This window comes from Salvelinus sp. IW2-2015, linkage group LG4p (genome assembly GCF_002910315.2).
Source record: "Salvelinus sp. IW2-2015 linkage group LG4p, ASM291031v2, whole genome shotgun sequence".
In the NCBI taxonomy this organism is placed as follows: Eukaryota; Metazoa; Chordata; class Actinopteri; order Salmoniformes; family Salmonidae; genus Salvelinus; species Salvelinus sp. IW2-2015.
The window spans coordinates 6,730,964-6,752,048 of NC_036841.1; the positions used below are offsets into that span (position 1 = coordinate 6,730,964).

The window sequence follows — 21,085 nt, forward strand, 5'->3', positions numbered from 1 at the left end:
TACTGAATACTAACTAAGTTATCCCTCTGATTGGTGAGTGTAACCCTGAGGCCAGGCCAGACCATTGTACTGAATACTAACTAAGGTATCCCTCTGATTGGTGAGTGTAACCCTGAGGCCAGGCCAGACCGTTGTACTGAATTCTAACTAAGTTATCCCTCTGTGTGTGTGTGTAGCCAACAACWCCGGGAGTAACAAGCGTCAGATCACAGACTTGGTTGATCAGAGCATCCAGATCAACACACACTGCTTCGTGGTTACCGCCGACAACCGCTACATCCTGGTCTGTGGCTTCTGGGACAAGAGCTTCAGAGTTTACTCTACTGAGACAGGTAATACTAACTACCATGGTACTACTACTATAGTACCACCATAATACTACTACTATACTATACTACTATACTACACATAGGTTTATATCATAATACTGTCTCTGTGCTGCAGGTAAGCTGACCCAGATAGTGTTTGGCCACTGGGACGTGGTGACGTGTCTGGCCAGGTCAGAGAGCTACATCGGGGGAGACTGCTACATCGTGTCAGGGTCCAGAGATGCTACACTGCTACTGTGGTACTGGAGCGGACGACACCACATCATAGGAGACAACCCCAACAACAGTAAGTCAGAACACAAACCCGAACGATGCTGGGCCAATTGTGCGCCGCACTATGGGACTCCCAATCACGGCCGATTGTGATACAGCCTGGAATCGAACCAGAGTCTGTCTAACACTGAGATGCAGTGCCACATGTGAAGAGAAGAAGCTCTTCATATCAGCTCAAATGAATTACACCATAGTGGAGCTGGGGTTTATAAAGGTAGATTATTATATTAAAAGTCTTTGATCAGCAGTGAAACTCCAGGTTTCCATTCTGGTATTGAATGATGGACAGAGACAAGGAGCACGGCTGGTGCCAGAACGAAGCAGTTGGACGGACATTTGATTTCTCTATGCGGGCCCGTTTATTTTTCAAATGTTGTTCATGTGTGTTATAACAAAGACCATAGGTAGCTCGTGAGTTTCAAGTTTGTTGAAGCTAACAATTTATCCTACTATTTCTACCTATCTGCGTGCGTGCCAGTTATTTTATTTTGATATGCGCATTTTCGTGGAACACTTTCACTTTAATAATAACGTTTTCGTTTCTCAAAATAATTTTCATTTGGTTAATCATAAAAGTCTGAATTAAAATAATAAAAATGTCAAAGTAAAAATGCAACTAATGCAAGAGCACCGGTCTCTGCCATATGGACACATCATACACCGTGATCCATTAGCGGCTAAAGAAATTAGAGCATGGAACTCAGAGATAGACTATAGCCAATGCAGCAGTAGGCCAATAACTTCCATCGTCAACTAAGTAAAATACAAACGGCTGAAGCTGACAAATATAAACAGTAGAATAWTTTTTTTTCAATTGCATTAATCTTTCCACTCTGACTGTCTGCCTCCCTTTCTATCTGTCTCGATTTGAGCTATCACTAGTTAAGTGCAACATTGTGTCAACTCAGTAGGTTACGTGCTCAGGCGTTCTCCCCCTCAACGCTATCAGGACAGAGAAACCACACACATGCTCATTGTTCACATGGAGGACTCCAAACAAAAGACAATGAAAAAATTGGCAAAACTCCCATTGGTTATGAAATAAACCAAAACTCCTAAATGATGGTTATGAAATAAACCACAACTTGTTTCTCACAAGTGTAGCAGGTTGTGAACTCTGCAAACAACGTTTCCACACTGAGAACGAGAACGGTAAATTACTGTAATACATGCGTTAACAGAAATGTATGTAACCAAATGAAAGGGATTAATAGGAGATTTACTAGGCCTTCTGGTTACATAAGAAATTGATTAAAAAAAATAAAGAATCAAAACAATTCACACAATGAACAATGTGCAAGAATTGACAGGAGACAGAGGAGCACATTCTGGAAAGTTGAGTGCATGCCATCTGGAGAGAGACGCCCATGCATTCTGGAGAGAGACGCCCGTGCATTCTGGAGAGAGAGACGCCCATGCATTCTGGAGAGAGACGCCCGTGTCTTCACCACACACCTCTCCGCTTCTTGTCTTAACACTTAAAATTATACTCAAGACACATTATCTTCACACATTTTAGATAGTTTTCACTGACCGCTGCAACTCAATAATCAGCTAGGCCTATTGCCACACGCTGCCCTAATTGCTGGCTTCCCAAATAGGCACAGGCTATTTAAAAACAAAGAAGCTAATGATCCTCTGTGTTTAAGTCATGCTCTATGGTAAAGTATTTTTGAATGATTTTATTTAGTACTGTGCATGAACTGGGTTCACATGGGGCTGTGGTTGAGGTGAGGGTTTTTTCATTATCTTCACTGAAGCTATTTAAGAATTTCAGATTGGTTTGTTCCAATTAGTAGAGGGGGCCGCGGCACGGTACTACAGGAGAAAACACTCCAATGGTACACACACACACACACACACACACATACATACACACATACATACACAAACACATACATACACAAACACATTCACACACACATACACACATACACATACACACACACACACACACACACACACACACACACACGCCGCTTTCTGTACTGTGCACCTTCCCTAACAAAGGAATGTTACTTCTATGGAGAGATCTTCTACTATTCATATTTCATATCAATCAAACCAGGTTGTTTGATATCAGATATGCATCACACTTCTCAGAGTGAACATTTAAAGGAAAATTACTCCCCAAAACTACCTTTTTGTATTAGTTTCATTAGTCCATTGTTGACACAGTCTCAAGATGTTTTGCTTATCAGCAATCAAGTTTTCAAGATATGTAACTTTCAAAATACAGAAATACTCATATGATGCAAAACTCAGCATCATGTGATGCAAAATGCATCAAATGGGAATGATTTCTGTATTCTGTATCTTGAAAACTTGATTGTTGACAAGCAGAACATTTTGGGACTATGCTAACAATGGACTAATGAAACTAATACCAAAATATCGTTTTTGGGTGGAGTTTTCCTTTAACATTTTTGGGATAGGGGGCAGAATTTTCACTTTTGGATGAATAGCGTGCTCAGAGTGAACTGCCTCCTACTCTGTCCCAGATGCTAATATATGCATATTATTATTACTATTGGGTAGAAAACACTCTGAAGTTTCTAAAACTGTTTGAATGAGGTCTGTGAGTATAACAGAACTCATATGGCAGGCGAAATCCTGAGAAAAATCCAACCAGGAAGTGGGATATCTGAGRTTGGTCGATTTTCAACTCAGTCCCTATTGAATGCACAGTAGGATATGGATCTGTTTGCACTTCCTCCGGCTTCCACTAGATGTCATCCCTCTTTAGAAACTTGAATGGGGCTTCTACTGTGTTGTGGGGCTGAATAAGAGGGGAATGAGTCAGGTTACTGGYAGAGAGCCATTTCCTGGTCACGCGCATTTCACATGATAGCGACCTGTGTTCCATTGCTTCTCTACATACGAAGGAATTCTCCGGTTGGAACGTTATTGAATATTTATGATAACAACATCCTAAAGATTGATTCTATACTTAGTTTGACAAGTTTATTCGACCTGTAATATAACTTTTTGAAGTTTTCGTCCGACGTTCGCCTGGACCTGCACGAGCGTTTGGATATGTGTACTAAACGTGCTAACAAAAGTAGCTACTTGGACATAACAACAAAACAACAATTTATTGGGAAACAACAATTTATTGTGGAACTAGGATTCCTGGGAGTGCATTCTGATGAAGATCATCAAAGGTAAGGGAATATTTATAATGTAATTTCGTATTTCTGTTGACTCCAACATGRCGGAGAATTCTATTTTCTTTCTGAACTCCATCTCAGATTATTGCATGGTTTGCTTTTTCCGTAAAGTTTTTTTGAAATCTAACACAGCGGTTGCATTAAGAACAAGTGTATCTTTAATTCTATGTAAAACATGTATCTTTCATTAAAGTTTCTGATGAGTATTTCTGTTATTTGATGTGGCTCTCAGCAATTTCTCCGGATATTTTGGAGGCATTTCTGAACATGGCGCCAATGTAAACTGAGATTTTTGGATATAAATWTGCACATTATCGTTAATTAAAGTTAATACTTTTTGTCAGATTTCAGTGCACAGCGCTCTAGAGGCTGTAGAAATTATAAGTTATGAGAGTATTATATTTGACAATGTTGATGTTGTAAACCGCAGCAGGGAGAGAACAGTGCCCTCTAGTGTTGCAACTACATCGGCCTGCATCTGTCCTAAAACCTGAGGCCTCATTTATCAAAAGTGCATGCGCACACAAAAGACTCTAAACCTTGCGTGCACCAGTTTTCCTGTGAAGGTTGCTATTTATAAATGTTGAACTTGATGAGAAAGTTTGCCTATCCACGCAAATCTCAGACCATGATCATGCATAACATCTAGTGGTTAATCAACTGTATTGCAAGCAAATATTGTTATTTTGAAGAAAATGTAGGTGTTTGATGCGGAGGAATTGTTATAATGGTACGCTAATAAAAGCATTAAAACAGGCCTAATTATAACAAATGTATTTGCCATTGGTAAGGAGATCACATAGTAGCATGTAGACTAATGTGTTTATTTTACTTTTATTTTACGGTGCATTCGGAAGGTATTCAGACCCCTTGCCATTTTCTACATTTTGTCACGTTAAAATCCTCATCAATCTACACACAATACCCAACAATGACGAAGTGAAAACAGGTATTTTTGCAAATGTATAAAAAAAATTAAACAGATACCTTATTTACATAAGTATTCAGACCCTTTGCTATGAGACTCGAAATTGAGCTCAGGTGCATCCTGTTTCCATTGATCATCCTTGAGATGTTTCTACAACTTGATTGGAGTCCAACTGTGGTAAATTCAATTGATTGGACATGATTTGGAAAAGCATCCACCTGTCTATATAAGGTCCCACCGTTGACAGTGCATGTCAGAGCAAAAACCAAGCCATGAGGTCGAAGGAATTGTCCGTAGAGCTCCGAGACAGGATTTTGTCGAGGCACAGATCTGGGGAAGGATACCAAAAAATGTCTGCAGCATTGAAGGTCCCCAAGAACACAGTGGCCTCCATCATTCTTAATTGAAAAAAGTTTGGAACAACCAAGACTCTTCCTAGAGCTGACCGCATGGCCAAACTGAGCAATCGGAGGAGAAGGGCCTTGGTCAGGGAGGTGACCAAGAAGCCAATGGTCACTCTGACAGAGCTCCAGAGTTCCTTTGTGGAGATGGGAGAACCTTCCAGAAGGACAACCATCTCTGCAGCACTCCACCAATCAGGCCTCTATGGTAGAGTGTCCAGATGGAAGCCACTCCTCAGTAAAAGGCACATGACAGCCCGCTTGGAGTTTGCCAAAAGGCACCTAAAGACTCTCAGACCATGAGAAACAAGATTCTTTGCTCTGATGAAACCAAGATTGAACTCTTTGGCCTGAATGCCAAGCGTCACGTCTGGAGGAAACCTGGCACCATCACTACGGTGAAGCATGGTGGTGGCAGCATCATGCTGTGGGGGTGTTTTTCAGCGGTAGGGACTGGGAGACTAGTCAGGATCGAGGGAAAGATGAACAGAGCAAAGTACAGAGAGATCCTTGATGAAAGCCTGCTCCAGAGTGCTCAGGACCTCAGACTGGGGCGAAGATGCACCTTCCCAACAGGACAGCGACTCTAAGCACACAGCCAAGACAACGCAGGAGTGGCTTCGGGACAAGTCTCTGAATGTCCTTGAGTGGCCCAGCCAAAGCCCGGACTTGAACAGAATCGAACATCTCTAGAGAGACCTGAAAATAGCTGTAGATAGATCCTCTCAAGCTCCCCATCCAACCTGACAGAGCTTGAGAGGATCTGCAGAGAAGAATGGGAGAAACTCCCGAAATACAGGTGTGCCACGTTTGTAGTGTCATACCCAAGAAGACTCGAGGATGTAATCGCTGCCAAAGGTGCTTCAACAAAGTACTGAGTTAAGGGTCTGGGTACTTCTGTAAATGTGATATTTATTTTATACTTTTGCAAAAAAATCTATGCTTTGTCATAATGGGGTTTTGTGTGTAGGTTGATGCGGGGGGGAAAACGATTTAATCAATTTTAGATTAAGGCTGTAACGAAACAAAATGTGTAAAAAGTCAAGGGGTCTGAATACTTTCCATATGAACTGTATAGGACTAAATCATAATCATATTACAGGACATGTATCTCCATTTCTGACATGACTGGTTTATTTCCGCTACACAACAAATATTAGGCTACCATTTATCCATTTATCCATTGCTTATTTAATAGCCAAATATATGATTGAAAGTAAATAGACCGGTAGCCTATTTAAATGTAACAGTATGGGTAGGCTACAGTACTGCTTTGCGATAGGAGCGCAATATCATAGTCTATTTAAATTCAGATCCTATACCAAGGCAGGAGATAGAAACACAAACGTCTATTGATAAACAAAGTATTGTACAACTTTTCCCCTATAAAGTGTGCTACAGCATTTACTTTTATACTGTTTGAATAAATCAAACGTGTAGAATGACCTGCCAGTGTTTGGCAGTCGCTATAGGCGGGATGCATTTTTTTAAAGTAACTGAAAAAGAAAAAAACATTCTGCCCATACCTCTACAAAAATGTGATCGTATTTGCCATTGCGCTTTCTTTTAGAAAGTGTCATGAGTCATGACCCAGTTCCAACATATCCAAATCATACAGCAAATGAGGTCGTTTACCAGGTGGGGTTGCAACACACCGTAATGTAGACGCAGGGAGTCAGGAAGCAGGTGCAGTTGGGGAGTTTAATGTAATCGAACTCATAACGATACAAAAACAAGGAATGCGTCTGAACATGGAAGCAGAGACAATAACACCTGATGGGAAATAACAACTGAGTGCTACAGTATAAATAGGGGGAGTAATCAGGGAAGTGATAAGGTCCAGGTGTGCGTAATGAAGGGTTGCCAGGACCGGTGGTTAGTAAACAGGCAACGCCGGAGGGGAGGAGTCAGAGTAGTGGTGACACGCACGTTCGAGAGCTCACAAATATAGTATAGCTCTGATTTAACAATGAAAACATGCATATATTTTGCACATGACAGTTTGATAAATCACAATAATTAGTTGCACAAACAAATCCCAGAATCTCCGCATCTGCCAGAATTTAGGGAGGAATGTACATATTTAAATGAGGCCCCTGATCATTAAAATAACTTCCAGCTCAATCCCCCTCTGCCTCTCAGGCCCAGCTCGGCCCATACCACTGAAATGTGAGGCAGTGTGGGGAGGTAGGTGTGGGGTGGTTGTGTCGTGTCGGCTGGCTGGCTGGCTGAGGGGGGTTGGGGGCGAGGGGGCGAGGGGCGGGTTCAGTGCTGGCTGATTGAATCTTTTGTAGGGCAGGTGAGCTGGATGAGTCGTGGTCTCTGGAGGCTTTCTTTGACACATGTCCCATCAGCCACCTCACCGCTGTCCTAGGACTGACATGTCTGCTCTGGTCCTACTCTCTAAGGGACTGGAGAGGAGAGAGGGATGAGAGAAGAGGAAAGGGGGGGTGAGAGGAGAGAGGGGTGAAAGAGAGGAGAGGAGAGGATGAGAAGGGGAAAGACTCCAGGTGTCCAAGACCTCCCCTCTTTAACCTCTCCCCCAGCCGTCATCAATCATGGGACAGTGTGAGGGGAGGGGAGTTGAGGAAGAGGGTGATCTGTCGTCACAACATTTAAATGACAATTAACCAGGACCTTGCTGGCAGCAGCTGGGTGGGAGTCACTCTCACCATGACTGTGGTCAGTTATTTATCAACATAACAACACATATGCTCAGTCAGTTCTTAGTTCATTACATTATTTTCAGTTGCTCCTTATAAGTGCATCCTCCAGTCAAGTGCACTCTGTTGCAACAAGCTCAAGCCGTTGTGTGTTGTTATTAATAAAACCCAACTGTTGTGTTGTGTTCCAGGTGACTACCCGGCACCGCGAGCTGTGCTGACCGGTCATGACCATGAGGTGGTGTGTGTCTCTGTGTGTGCCGAGCTGGGACTGGTCATCAGTGGAGCCAAAGGTCAGCAGAGACAGCTTGAGTCCTCTATTCCCTGTGTAGTGCACTTCTTTTGACCAGGGCCCAAGGGCTCTGGTCCAAAGCAGTGGTGTAAAGTACTTAAGTAAAAATACTTTAAAGTACTACTTAAGCAGTTTTTTGGGGTATCTGTACTTTACTTTACTATTCATATTTTTGACTACTTTTACTTCACTACATTCCTGAAGAAAATAATGTACTTTTTACTCCATACATTTTCGCTGACACTCAAAAGTACTCGTTACATTTTGAATGATTAGCAGGACAGGAAAATGGTCCAATTCACGTATTTATCAAGGGAACATCCCTGGTCATCCCTACTGCCTCTGATCTGGGGGACTCACTGAACACAAATGCTTAGTTCGGAAATAATGTCGTCGCGTTGTAGTGCGCCCCTGGCTATTTAAAAAAAACAAGAAAATTGTGCCGTCTGGTTTGCTTAATATAAGCAATTTGAAATGATTTATGCTTGTACTTTTACTTTTGATACTTAAGTATATTTATAACCAAATACTTTTAGACTTTTACTCAAGTAGTATTTTACTGGGTCTTTCACTTTTACTTGAGTCATTTTCTATTAAGGGATCTTTACTTTTACTCAAGTATGACAATTGGGTACTTTTTCCACCACTGGTCCAAAGTAGAGTACTACAGTTTAATCTCCATCTAATAATAATAATTCATCTTGTATATAAAGTGCTTTTCTCACACCCAAGGCACTATAGAAAATAAGTACTATAAAATCGAAGTCACAGTATTTAAAAAACATAACTATACAGAACTGTCAAAGATGTGAACCAGAGCTGGGAAATCAGCTTCCTGGGCATTTCTGTCATCAGCTGGCTCTGAGAACAGACTATCTCACTCTTCAGCTAGGATCACAATGGATATAGTCATAGCTATTAGCTGTGGYACATGCCTCTGGTAAGGTGATGGTAATGGTTATGGTATGTGAGTTGGCTGATAGGACTGTAATGTTACATGCCACAGTACATAGATATCTTAGTTAGGTGTGGAATGTTGAGTAACATCCTTGAAATAGTGTGTGTGCATGTGTCCATGCATCCGTGCGTGTTAGTGTGTAACTCTATCTTGCTCTCCCTCCAGAGGGTCCGTGTCTGGTMCACACTATAACAGGGGACCTGCTGCGGGCCCTGGAGGGCCCAGATAACTGCATGTGTCCCCGCCTCATATCTGTGTCCAGCGAGGGCCACTGTATCATCTGCTACGAGAGAGGACGTTTCTGTAACTTCAGCATCAACGGAAAACTACTGGCTCAGATGGAGGTCAACGACTCAACACGGGTAAGACCACAGATACAGTATGTGCCTAGTGAAAGTCTACACACGCCTTGCACAGTCTTCACATTTTACAGTCTTAAAATGACATTTCAAAACGGGATTCAGTGGAGGGGTCTACTGATCTCCAGAACCTACTCCACATTTTCAAAGTGAAAGAGAATTATAGAACATTCACCAAATTAATAATAATAATAATATATATGTTATTAAAGTATCTTGATTGCATATGTCTTCACACCCCATGGTGGAAGCACCTTTGCCAGCCATTATAGCCGTGAATAATTTTGAATAAGATTCTACCAACTTTGCATATAGGGCAATATATATATCTATATACAGTATATTATTTTTTATTTTTTATTGCTCAAGCTCAGTCAATTTGTTTGGGAATCATTGATGGACAGCAATATTCAAACCTAGTGTACTACATAGCGACTAGGGTCTAAATGTCTAAAGTAGTTTACTACATAGGGCCTAGGCTGTCATTTGAGGTAGATGTTATGATTATTTATTTATTTAAATGTAATGTATTATTATATCATTATTATGATGTGCTCCCTAGGCCATTATGCTGAGTAGTGACGGTCAGAACCTGGTGACAGGAGGAGACAACGGGGTGGTGGAGGTGTGGCAGGCCTGTGACTTCAAACAGCTCTACATCTACCCAGGCTGTGATGCTGGTGTCCGCGGCATGCGACTACCTCTCTCAACGAGACCAGAGGTCTAGTCCTGTTTGTCCTCCTAGTCAGGTTTTCCTCTAATACAGGATCAATGGTGTTGTGTGTGTTGGTGTGTGTGTGTGGTTTGGTGTGTGGTGTGTGTGTGTGTGTGTGTGCTGTGTGTGTGTGTGAGTGTGTGTGTGTGTGTGTGTGTGTGTGTGTGTGTGTGTGTGTGTGTGTGTGTGTGTGTGTGTGTGTTGTAGAGGCAGATGTAGGCTGTAGAACACTGAAAGGGCCTCTGTGTTTCATGCTTGTCAGGGTACATTTGGCGGAATGGAACGTTCGCAGTTCAGTGGGCTTTGTTTTCTTTAAATAGAACCAGTTGCCATAGAGACAACGAAATTGCAGTGAAAGGTCCTGAAAGCGCACTTGCCTTGGAGCAATACACAAGCGTCACTTTCCTCACACACACACACATGCATACACACACCAAACACATACACACTCACTCACACATGAAACACACCCCACCTATTGTTTGATGTTAGTAAAGTAGATTCATGTTTGGGAAATAACTAATAAATTACAATAAGCTAATATAATTATTAATGGGTCATATAGAGGTACATTGTGTATGTATACACTGTATTGTGTCTGCCCCCCTTCCAGGACTCTCATCACTGGCATGGCATCCGGCAGCATTGTGGCGTTCAACATCGACTTCAACCGGTGGCACTACGAGCACCAGAACAGATACTGAGGGTTACAGAGACAGAGAGGCAGTACAACATGGCTGCTGGTTTGGAGGACACCTGGACACTACTGTTAACTACTGTTAACCAACTATACAGGTTAACTGCTGTTAACTACCTATACAAGTTAACTAGGGTTAACTAACTACTTGTATAAGTGTTAACTAACCATACAGGTCAACTACAAGTTAACTAACTAACCATACAGGTTAACTAACTAACTAACCATAAGCTCTTAACCAGGTTAGTAATACAGTGGGGCCTGAATAATGACTGTATAAAATAAATAATTCAAATACTGAGCTATATTATATGCTCCAAAAAAATGAAAATTATACTATTTTATACTAATACAATTGCTTAGAGAAAGATATTTTGTTTAACAAGTAAAACATTTTTTTCTCAAAAAGGTAGGGTTCAAAATTATTGACATCCCTAAATATTCTTATAAATTCAGTAGTCAAAAGTTTAGTATTTGGTCCCATATTCCTAGCCATTAATGATTACGTCAAGCTTGGGATTCTACAAACTTGTTGGATGCATTTGCAGTTTGTTTTGGTTGTGTTTCAGATTATTTTGTGCCCAATAGAAATGAATGGTAAATAATGTATTCTGTCATTTTGGATTCACTTTAATTGTAAATAAGAATATAATATGTTTCTAAACTCTTCGTAATTAATGTGGATACCACCATGATTACAGATAATCCTGAATGAATCGTGAATAATGATGAAAGTTACAGAGGGTCAAAGATCGTACCATTACCAATAACAGGGGAGGTACGCATGTCTGGGGTTATGATCTTTGACCTTCTGTGATAATATGAAGTAGATGTCTTCTGATAGATTACATAAAATCCTTGAAAGATACCAAAATTCTGTTGGTTATTGGTAAACTTCAAAAGTTTCCAGTAATACCCTCCCTTTGCAACCCTACCCCTACATTTTTGGAGAGAAAAAAAAAAAAAATATTACTTGTCAAACAAAATCATTTTCTCTGAGCAATTATACTAGTATCAAATAAAATAATTTTTTTTATCATACAATATAGCTCAGTATTTGAATTTTTTATTTTATACAGTAAATATTGCTAAACTTTATCAAGGGTGTCAATCATTTTGGATCCCACCGTATATCGTAATGCCTAGAAAGAGACAGGTTAAAATATAAGTAATATAAGAAGAAACTCTTCAACTGATGAGCTTAGAAGAAGAGCTCAGTCATAGCGCTACAGTGACAGTTTCAACACTGATAAAAAATTATGAATGTACGGTTTTATTCAACTGGTCATATTTAAAACTGTGAAAAATACAAATAAACAAACCTACAGTTAATAACATTTATACAACATTTGTATGTCAAATACATATCAAACTTGGGACACTTTTCTAGGAAAAAAGTAAAAACTRTTGTATATAAGGATGATGTAAAGAGTTGATTTCCAGAAAAGATTTGAAAAGAACAAGACGTCTCCATTTTGACAGTTGAACCATAATTCTCTGTTCCAAACCGTGACATGACTCTCTCACATCAAATCTTAGTTTGCTTCCCAAATGGTACCCTATTCCATTTATAGTGCACAACATTTGATCAGRACCCATATGGCTCTGGTCAAAAGGCGTGCACTATAAAGGGAWTAGCGTGCCATTTGGGACACAGATTTAGTTGGTTAGTAATAATAGCTGATAGTTGGTCTCCCATCATGGAAAACAGTAGTCTATCAATGTACTTGTCAAAACTGACAATTTGTTCTATGTTCATGTGATAATGTGTTTAGATGTCTGTAAGGGCAGTTTCAGAACTATACTTATCGTGCGAAATGTGTCCATTGTAATTTGTTTCTTAATCACGTTTCACATTATCAGCAGGAAGTAACAGACCTTGTAATAATTTCTGTACCATTTCTTGTTCTGTAACTATTTTATTTATATTTCAACAAAAGCAAGGGTTTAAAATTACTTTTATATACTTTTAAAATCATTACCACAGGCTAGTCAGATTTAGCACTGAATTCTTGAGTCATCATTGTTTGTATTTCCAGATAATAGATTGATAAGGAAGACCGTGCRAGACGTCAGTTGTAGAAACACTGGATGATCACTAGCAATACCATGAGTTTGTTAAAGCCTGCAATCCAGACCTGTTTGGTACTAACATTCCACTCATTGTACTCCGTGTCATATGCCAAACATGACATGACGTTTGGCATGGCAAGTAATGGAAAGGGGTGGAATGTTAGCACAAACACCCAGGCTAAGTGAGAGGTTGGGACATGTAGTTAACCTGACCAAGAACAGGCTATAGTCATCTATTTTGAATAAACAGTAAACATTATAACTTTGTTTCAGTGCAACAATGTAAAATATGCCACGTGTGAGTTGACAGTAAGATGAAAAGGAAAAAAACGAATCACAATATGCAAAGAGTTTGGGTTTCCATTGTAATGGTACAGACAGCAGCCTAGCTAAACCAGGGACACCGCATGCAGAGAGCTAGAGTGGCTGGATGGAATATCTATCTTACTTTACTGGTTTGGTTCATAATACCCATCAATATGAATTTGACATACTGGGTTTATTTTGAATATTTGACATAAATCTTTGTGTAAGGAGGATTTTGGAGGATTTTGTTAAATAAATGCATTTAAATTTGTGTTGACATTGTTGCTTTAAAAAACACATMTTGATTTTGTGTCAAATATTTTGTTGATTTGTATGTAATATATTTTGTTGATTTAAGTATATCATGATTTTATAAGTTATTTGTATTTACATGTTGTTTTTTGTGTAGATTGCAATGTCTGAGGCATTTACCTTGTGTTTGTTTGGAGCTGTTATACATTAACTTATGACAATATATAAAGATTGATGAACAGTAAAAAAAAWATATTGTTTTCCTTTTTGTTGTATTTATAATAAAAATAAATAAAGCAAGCTCTTATGCGACTGAATTTTCAAATGTTTATAGCAGTTTGAACACAACTAGTAATATGTTATTCTAATATTCTGACATATAGAATTATAATCAGGCAAGTCAGTTAAGAACAAATTATTATTTACAATGGCAGCCTAGRAACAGTGGGTTAACTGCCTTATTCAGGGGCAGAACGACAGAYTTCTACCTTCTCAGCTCAGAGATTCGATCGTGCAACCTTCCGGTTACTAGTCCAACGCTCTAACCACTAGGCTACCTGCCGCCACAATAGAATATCTATATGTATATTACTCATATTTTAAACAACAAAAACTCGAATATAACCCCATGCACTTAAAAGGTATCTCAATAGTGGAAACTCAACATGCATGTGTTTGTTGTCTTATTACTATCTTCTAGATCTGGTACAGATTATCCTATACTGCCATCTACTGGCTGGATGCTGTTATTGCTGCGGCTGTGGTTGCTGTTTGTAAATCCCAGATTGTCCGACTGTACTCCCCCTGGAACGACTCAGCACAATGACCAGGCTCTCAGATTGAGGAAGTGGTTTATTCACAGGTTTGGCTTGGTGATGACCACTGTTAAAGGGTTGCTATACAGGAACAATGACCATTCACTACCATCATCAGGAAAAAAGACGTGCTACTGGTGATGAATCCCGATCAAATTGGCTTCACATGTAGTCACAAAATCTTACATTTCATTGGGTATCAATACATATTTTGCATAGCAACATACTTTCAATCTGTACTTTGTCATTCTCTCACAACAGAAATTTGGACAATTACATTCAGCAGATAGATACACTTCCTCTGTTTCTATGATTAAAACTCGGTGTCCTAGAGGACAAACAAGTGTTCAACACATCAATCATCTCATGCTTCTCTTGTGCTTTTTGCTTCTCTCTCTAGACCTTGAGTTTGAAACACTGTGCTTCTCTCGCTAGACCTGTCTGAATCACTGTGCTTCTCCTCTCTAGATCTGTCTGAAACACTTTCTTCTCTCTCTAGACCTGTCTGAATCACTGTGCTTCCTCTCTAGACCTGTCTGAATCACTGTGCTTCTCTCTCTAGACCTGTCTGAATCACTGTGCTTCTCTCTCTAGACCTGTCTGAATCACTGTGCTTCTCTCCTCTAGATCTGTCTGAAACACTGTTCTTCTCCTCTAGACCTGTCTGAAACACTGTGCTTCTCTCTCTAGACCTGTCTGAAACACTGTGCTTCTCTCTCTAGACCTGTCTGAATTACTGTGCTTCTCTCTCTAGACCTGTCTGAAATTACTATGCTTCTCGCTCTAGACCTGTCTGAAACACTGTGCTTCTCTCTCTAGAACTGCCTGAATTACTGTTCTTCTCTCTCTAGACCTGTCTGAATTACTGTGCTTCTCTCTCTAGACCTGTCTGAATTACTCTGATTCTCTCTCTAGACCTGTTTGAAACACTGTGCTTCTCTCTCTAGAACGCCTGAATTACTGTTCTTCTCTCTCTTAGATCTGTTCTGAATTACTGTGCTTCTCTCTCTAGACCTGTCTGAAACACTGCGCTTCTCTCTCTAGAACCTACTGTGCTTCTCTCTCTAGACCTGTCTGAAACACTGTGCCTTCTCTCTCTAGACCTGTCTGAATTACTCTGATTCTCTCTCTAGACCTGTCGAATTACTGTGCTTCTCTCTCTAGACCTGTCTGAAACACTGTGCTTCTCTCTCTAGACCTGTCTGAATTACTGTTCTTCTCTCTCTAGACCTGTCGAATTACTGTTTCTTCTCTCTCTAGACCTGTCTGAATTACTGCGCTTCTCTCTCTAGACCGTCTGAATTACTGCGCTTCCTCTCTCTAGAACCTGTCTGAATTACTGTTTCTTCTCTCTCTAGACCTGTCTGAATCACTGTGCATCTCTCTCTAGACCTGTCTGAATTGCTGTGCTCTCTCTCTAGACCTGCCAACTCACTGGCTTCTCTTTCTAGACTTCCATTCAACTCACTGTGCTCTCTCTAGACCTGTCTGAATCACTGTGCTTCTCTCTAGACCTGCTCGAAACACTGTGCTTCTCTCTCTAGACCTGTCTGAATCACTGTTCTTCTCTCTCTAGACCTGTCTGAATTACTCTGCTTCTCTCTCTAGACCTGTCTTGAAACACTGCCGCTTCTCTCTCTAGAACCGCCTGAATTACTGTTCTTCTCTCTCTAGACCTGCCAACTCACTTTGCCTTCTCTCTCTCTCTAGACCTGCCAACTCACTGTGGCTTCTCTCTCTATAGACCTGCGCCAACTCGCTGTGCCTTCTCTCTCTCTCTAGACCTGCCAAACCACTGTGCTTTCTTTCTAGACTGCCACTCCAATGTGCTTCTCTCTCTCTCTCTCTCTCTCTAGACCTGCCAACTCACTATGCTTCTCTCTCTCTCTAGACCTGCCAACTCACTGTGCTTCTCTTTCTAGACCTGCCCAACTCACTGTGCTTCTCTCTCTCTCTAGACCTGCCAACTCACTGTGCTTTTCTTTCTAGACCTGCCAACTCAATGTTCTTCTCTCTCTCTCTCTCTCTCTCTAGAGCTGCCAACTCACTATGCTTTTCTCTCTAGACCTGCCAACTCACTCTGCTTCTCTCTCTAGACCTGCCAACTCACTGTGCCTTCTCTCTCCTCTAGACCTGCGAACTCACTGTGCTTCTCTCTCTCTCTGTAGACCTGTCAACTCACTGTGCTTCTCTTTCTAGACCTGCCAACTCACTGTGCTTCTCTCTTTCTCTAGACCTGCCCAACCACTGTGCTCCTCTTTTCTGGAACTGCCAACCACTGTGCTTCTCTTTTTTAGACCTGCCAACTCACAGTGGTTCTTCTTTTTAGACCTGCCAACTTACTGTGCTTCTCTTTCTAGACTTGCCACCTCGCTGTTCTTCTCTCTCTCTCTAGACCTGCCCAACTCACTGTGCTTCTCTCTCTGGAACTGCCAACTCACTGTGCTTCTCTTTTCTAGAACCTGCCAACTCACTGTGTTTCTTCTTTCTAGACCTGCCAACTCACTGTGCTTTTCTTCTTTCTAGACCTGCCAACTACTGTGCTTCTCTTTCTAGACCTGCCAACTCACTGTGCCTTCTCTTTCTAGACCTGCCAACTCACTGTGCTTCTCTCTCCCTCTAAAAATAGCCAGAAAAAAAAACAAAACCCCTGAGGCTGAAATACTGCTGCCTTCTCTCCTAGACCTGTCTGAATCAACTGTGCTTCTCTCTCTACACCTGTCTGAATCACCTGCTGCTTCTCTCTAGACCTGTCTGAAAAACTGTCTGCTTCTCTCTCTAGACCTGTCTGAATACACTGTGCTTCTCTCTCTAGACCTGTCTGAATGAACGGCCCCGCTTCTCTCTCTAGACCTGTCTGAATTACTGTTCTTCTTCTCTCTAGACCTGCTCTGCAATTACTCTGCTTCTCTCTCTAGACCTGTCTGAAACACTGCGCTTCTCTCTCTAAGAACGCCTGATTACTGTTCTTCTCTTCTCTAGACCTGCCAACTCACTTTGCTTCTCTCTCTCTCTAGACCTGCCAACTCACAGTGCTTCTCTCTCTCAGACCTGCCAACTGACTGTGCTTTACTCTCTCTCTCTAGACCTGCAACTCACTGTTTTCTCTCTCTAGACCTGTCTAACTCCTACTAGTGTTCTCTTACTAAGCCTGCCAACGCACTGTTGCTTTTCTCTCTCTAGACCTGCCAACTCACTGTGCTTCTCTCTTTCTCTCTAGACATGCCCAACTCACTGTTGCTTTTCTTTCTAGACCTGCCAACTCACCTGTGCTTCTCTCTCTCTCCAGACCTGCCAACTCACTATGCTTCTCTCTCTAGACCTGCCAACTCACTGTGCTTCTCTTTCTAGACCTGCCAACACTATGCTTCTCTCTCTCTCTAGACCTGCCAACTCACTGTGCTTATCTTTCTAGACCTGCCACCTCGCTGTGCTTCTCTCCTCTCTCTAGACCTGCCCAACTCACTGTGCTTCTCTTTCTAGACCTGCCAACTCACTGTGCTTCTCTTTCTAGCACTCCCAACTCACTATGCTTCTCCTCTCTCTAGACCTGCCAACTCACACTGTGCTTCTCCTACTAGACCTGCCAATTGCACTGTGCTTCTCTCTCTTTCTAGACTGCCAACTCACTGTGCTCTCTCTTCTTTCTAGACCTGCCAACTCACTGTGCTTCCTCTCTCTCTCTCTAGACCTGCCAACTCACTTGTGCTCTCTCTCTCTAGACCTGCCAACTCACGTGTGCTTCTCTTTCTAGACCTGCCAACTCACTGTGTATCTCTCTCTCTCTAGACATGCCAACTCACTGTGCTTATCTCTCTCTTCTAGACCTGCCAACTCGCTGTGCTTTCTCTCTCTCTCTAGACCTGCCAACTCACTTGCTTCTCTTTCTAGACCTGCCACTCGCTGTGCTATCTACTCCTTCTCTCTAGACCTGCCCAACGTCCACTGTGCAGCTCTCTTTCTAGACCTGCCAACTCACTATGCTTACTCTCTCTCTCTAGACCTGCCAACTCACTGTGCTTCTCTTACTAGACCTGCCAACTCACTGTGCTTCTCTCTGTCTCTAGACCTGCCAACTCACTGTGCTTCTCTCTCTAGACCTGCCGACTCACTGTGCTTCTCTCTCTCTCTAGACCTGCCAACTCACTGTGCTTCTCTTTTTAGACCTGCCAACTCACTGTGCTTACACCAGGGGTTGGAACCAAAATTATTTTCCAATCGCATCTTTTTTAACAAAACAATTTTTTTTGTTCAATTCCATTGTTCTGACCAGCAAAATAAAGTTCTGAACCAGTTTGAACCCCCAAACTAGTAGCAGTTTATATCATACCTTTCTGTTCCTTTTTTAAACCGCAATCATAGTTTTTTTAAACATATAACTCAACATTAAATTACTTTACCAATCAGTGCGGATATAGCAGCTTGCTATGGAGCGGGCAAGCTATAGTTGTTTACATGCATTGGGCAGACAATTGTAGGGAGTGAGATGTGACTGAAGTGTTGCGGATGGGAAGAGAGTGAGAGGGTGGAGGAGGAGGCTTGAAGTGCTGGGCATCTTGTTTTGAAATGCATGATTTTCCGGTTTTTAGTTCTGTTCCCTGAACCGGTTCCAACCCCTGGCTTACACACAGCAAGCTGAAAACTCAGGCGGCACTGAAAGACGCTGCCATAACACCTCTGTTCTGACATACATTCACAATGTATGTATTGTTTATAGTTAACAATAGCTTGAAAAAGTCTGTGCTGTCTAATGTTGGTAAGAGATCCAGAACCTAATTGCACTTGATCCATTGTGTTCAGGCCAATAATTGTACTTTAAATAGGTAATTCTTTCACTATCAACATATTAACATATTAACTGAAACAAGGCCAATTTTGTACCATAATAAAAAGCCATGAAAATGGCTGTTAATACTCTACCAAATACACAACCTTTTTCATAGTCCATTAAATGAGGACTGTACATGAACTGGCACACTGGCATAACAGTCATGGACAAAAACACAATCAATCAACCAATCCATATGGTATAGCAGAATGCCTGGATAGCTTCTAGCGCCCCTCTCTGGTCCTCTGTAAAGTGTGTAGTATATTATGTCTACAACAGCACCAAGAACTGGAGAATAGCTGAACACTAGATAGTTTGATAAATAAAAGTGGACTGGAGTGGACATGACCGTAGCCACATGTCCTTCTAGACACACATAGATTATATCTTCACGTTACATGCATCATACAGCATCATACAGCATCATACAGCATCATACAGCATGTCTTATTGAGCGTTCTGAAGCTGAGATGACATCTTTTCACTTGAACGTGGTTTTCTACAGAATTAACTGTACAAGTTGTAATGAATTGGGTGCAATATAACTTCACACAAATAGATACCTGACTTGATGCATACATTTTCAAAATGAATAATACATGGTATTTTGTTTATATAGCGCTTTTCAAGGACCCAAAGTCATTATTATTATCATTATTATTTTCAAAATGTATGTTTAATCACATAAATACTTAAGATGCTATATTTAGGGCGTATGAGGTCCCGTCAAGTTGAATGGAAGATTTTGATCTGTAGGTTAGTTGTGTTCCAGTTTAAGCTGTCCTGTTAGCAGGTTGGTTGGCCTGCAGTACTCACCTCCCAACACCAGGGGACCTCAGTGGACCATTATTCAGTATTTTCCTGAAATAAGGCTTAACTATTGTATGTCTGTGTGGTGTCTTAAAAAGATAAGGAGATACAGATTCTCAGCCTTAGTAACCTCTCAGGGCCAGAGCAGAACCCATCCAGAATACACCTTTAACCTTGACCCTAACCTCTACCCTTTAACCCTAACCCCACCCTAACTGATCTCTATGCATGGCTCTGACCCCAGTGTATCTTAGGGTTAACTGACACTGTAGCCGGAATGACAAATCAATGTTTAAGTAATTGGCAGGCATCTTGACAGACTGTCGTCGTGAATACAGGGACATGGGCCAGTGTTAGTACAGGGATATGTGCCCCCTGTCCTTCCTCGTTCTCTCTCCATCCTCCTCTCCTCGCTCTCTTCCTTCGGGGTCTAGAAGGGGGAGGTGGGGGAGCGGACGGTGTCAGCGGAGCTAGGAGAGGTGGGGGAGGGGCTGGGGGAGTAATCTTCTGACTCTGAGGTAAAGTCAGCGGGAGAGAGGGCAGGGTCATTGGAGCTGTGGGCAGAGCGTTGGCTGGCACTGGTGGGGAAGCCGGTTGGTTGGGGGCGGGGGCGGGGCTTCAACCTCACATCCTGCTGGTGTCTTAGTCTGAAATCCTGCCGCTCCTTATCAAGAGGGGTGGTCTGAGAGGGAGAGGGGAGAGAGAAGGGGGGGAGAGAGGAGGGAGAAAGAGGACAAAGAGAGAGAGGCAGAGAGACAGGGGGATAGAAGGGCAAATAGAGAGAATCAGAGAAAGAGGAGGGAGAGAGGAAGAGCGAGAGGAGGGAGAGAGGGGGAGAAGGGGAGAAAGAGGCAGAGAGAGAGAGAGGAGGACATGCATTAGATGTCAGGGTTACATGTGAAGAACCTAATGTTTTGGGCTGTACACATTCTGAACAGTCCTACACACCTACACAGCCTCGAGTAAGAATGACTAAGGGGGATCCTTACTGTGATAATAACAGTGTGGTGTGATGGTGTGTGTGTCCCTACTGTGATAACAGACACTCCAGCAGTGGTGCTGCAGGCTTTAGGACCAGTGTTGAAGTGTTTCTTAATCTTCCCAGCCACAGAGAGCTGCTGGTCGTTCACTAATCGGCCATCATCCTGGAACACAGACAGAACCTCTGATAGAGCTGGTCAAGGAACACACGCACATGCACACACATGCACACACA

At 41.8% G+C, this 21,085-nt stretch overlaps 2 protein-coding genes and 1 long non-coding RNA gene across 7 annotated transcripts in view; 1 reads left to right on the forward strand and 2 right to left on the reverse strand.

Moving 5' to 3' along the window:
- Positions 1–13,710, forward strand: part of LOC111956864 (neurobeachin-like) — a 328,897-nt gene extending 315,187 nt beyond the window's left edge. Inside the window, 6 exon segments of the mRNA XM_070436743.1 lie at positions 106–332; positions 445–615; positions 7,956–8,057; positions 9,180–9,376; positions 9,936–10,099; positions 10,702–13,710. Coding sequence (XP_070292844.1) covers positions 106–332; positions 445–615; positions 7,956–8,057; positions 9,180–9,376; positions 9,936–10,099; positions 10,702–10,792 — 952 coding nt within the window. The 3' untranslated portion in view covers positions 10,793–13,710.
- Positions 13,711–14,250: 540 nt separating this feature from the next.
- LOC139023752 (uncharacterized) lies at positions 14,251–16,484 on the reverse strand. Of its 5 annotated transcripts, XR_011474917.1 has the most exons (5): positions 16,402–16,484; positions 16,090–16,329; positions 15,877–15,907; positions 14,764–15,278; positions 14,251–14,633 (listed from the first exon to the last, which is right to left on the reverse strand). It is a non-coding gene; the product is annotated as an uncharacterized lncRNA (long non-coding RNA). The 5 variants fall into 5 exon arrangements; XR_011474913.1 differs by lacking the exons at positions 15,877–15,907; positions 16,090–16,329; positions 16,402–16,484 and adding an exon at positions 15,592–15,662 and having other exon boundaries at positions 14,764–15,461; XR_011474915.1 differs by lacking the exons at positions 15,877–15,907; positions 16,090–16,329; positions 16,402–16,484 and adding an exon at positions 15,494–15,524 and having other exon boundaries at positions 14,764–15,461.
- Positions 16,485–20,299: 3,815 nt separating this feature from the next.
- LOC111956871 (serine/threonine-protein kinase DCLK1-like) overlaps positions 20,300–21,085 on the reverse strand; it is a 17,042-nt gene continuing 16,256 nt past the window's right edge. Inside the window, exons 11-12 of the mRNA XM_070436748.1 lie at positions 20,901–21,014; positions 20,300–20,551 (exon numbers count right to left, since the gene is read on the reverse strand). Of these exons, the coding sequence (XP_070292849.1) occupies positions 20,300–20,551; positions 20,901–21,014 (366 nt within the window). The remainder of the gene's footprint in view (positions 20,552–20,900; positions 21,015–21,085) is intronic.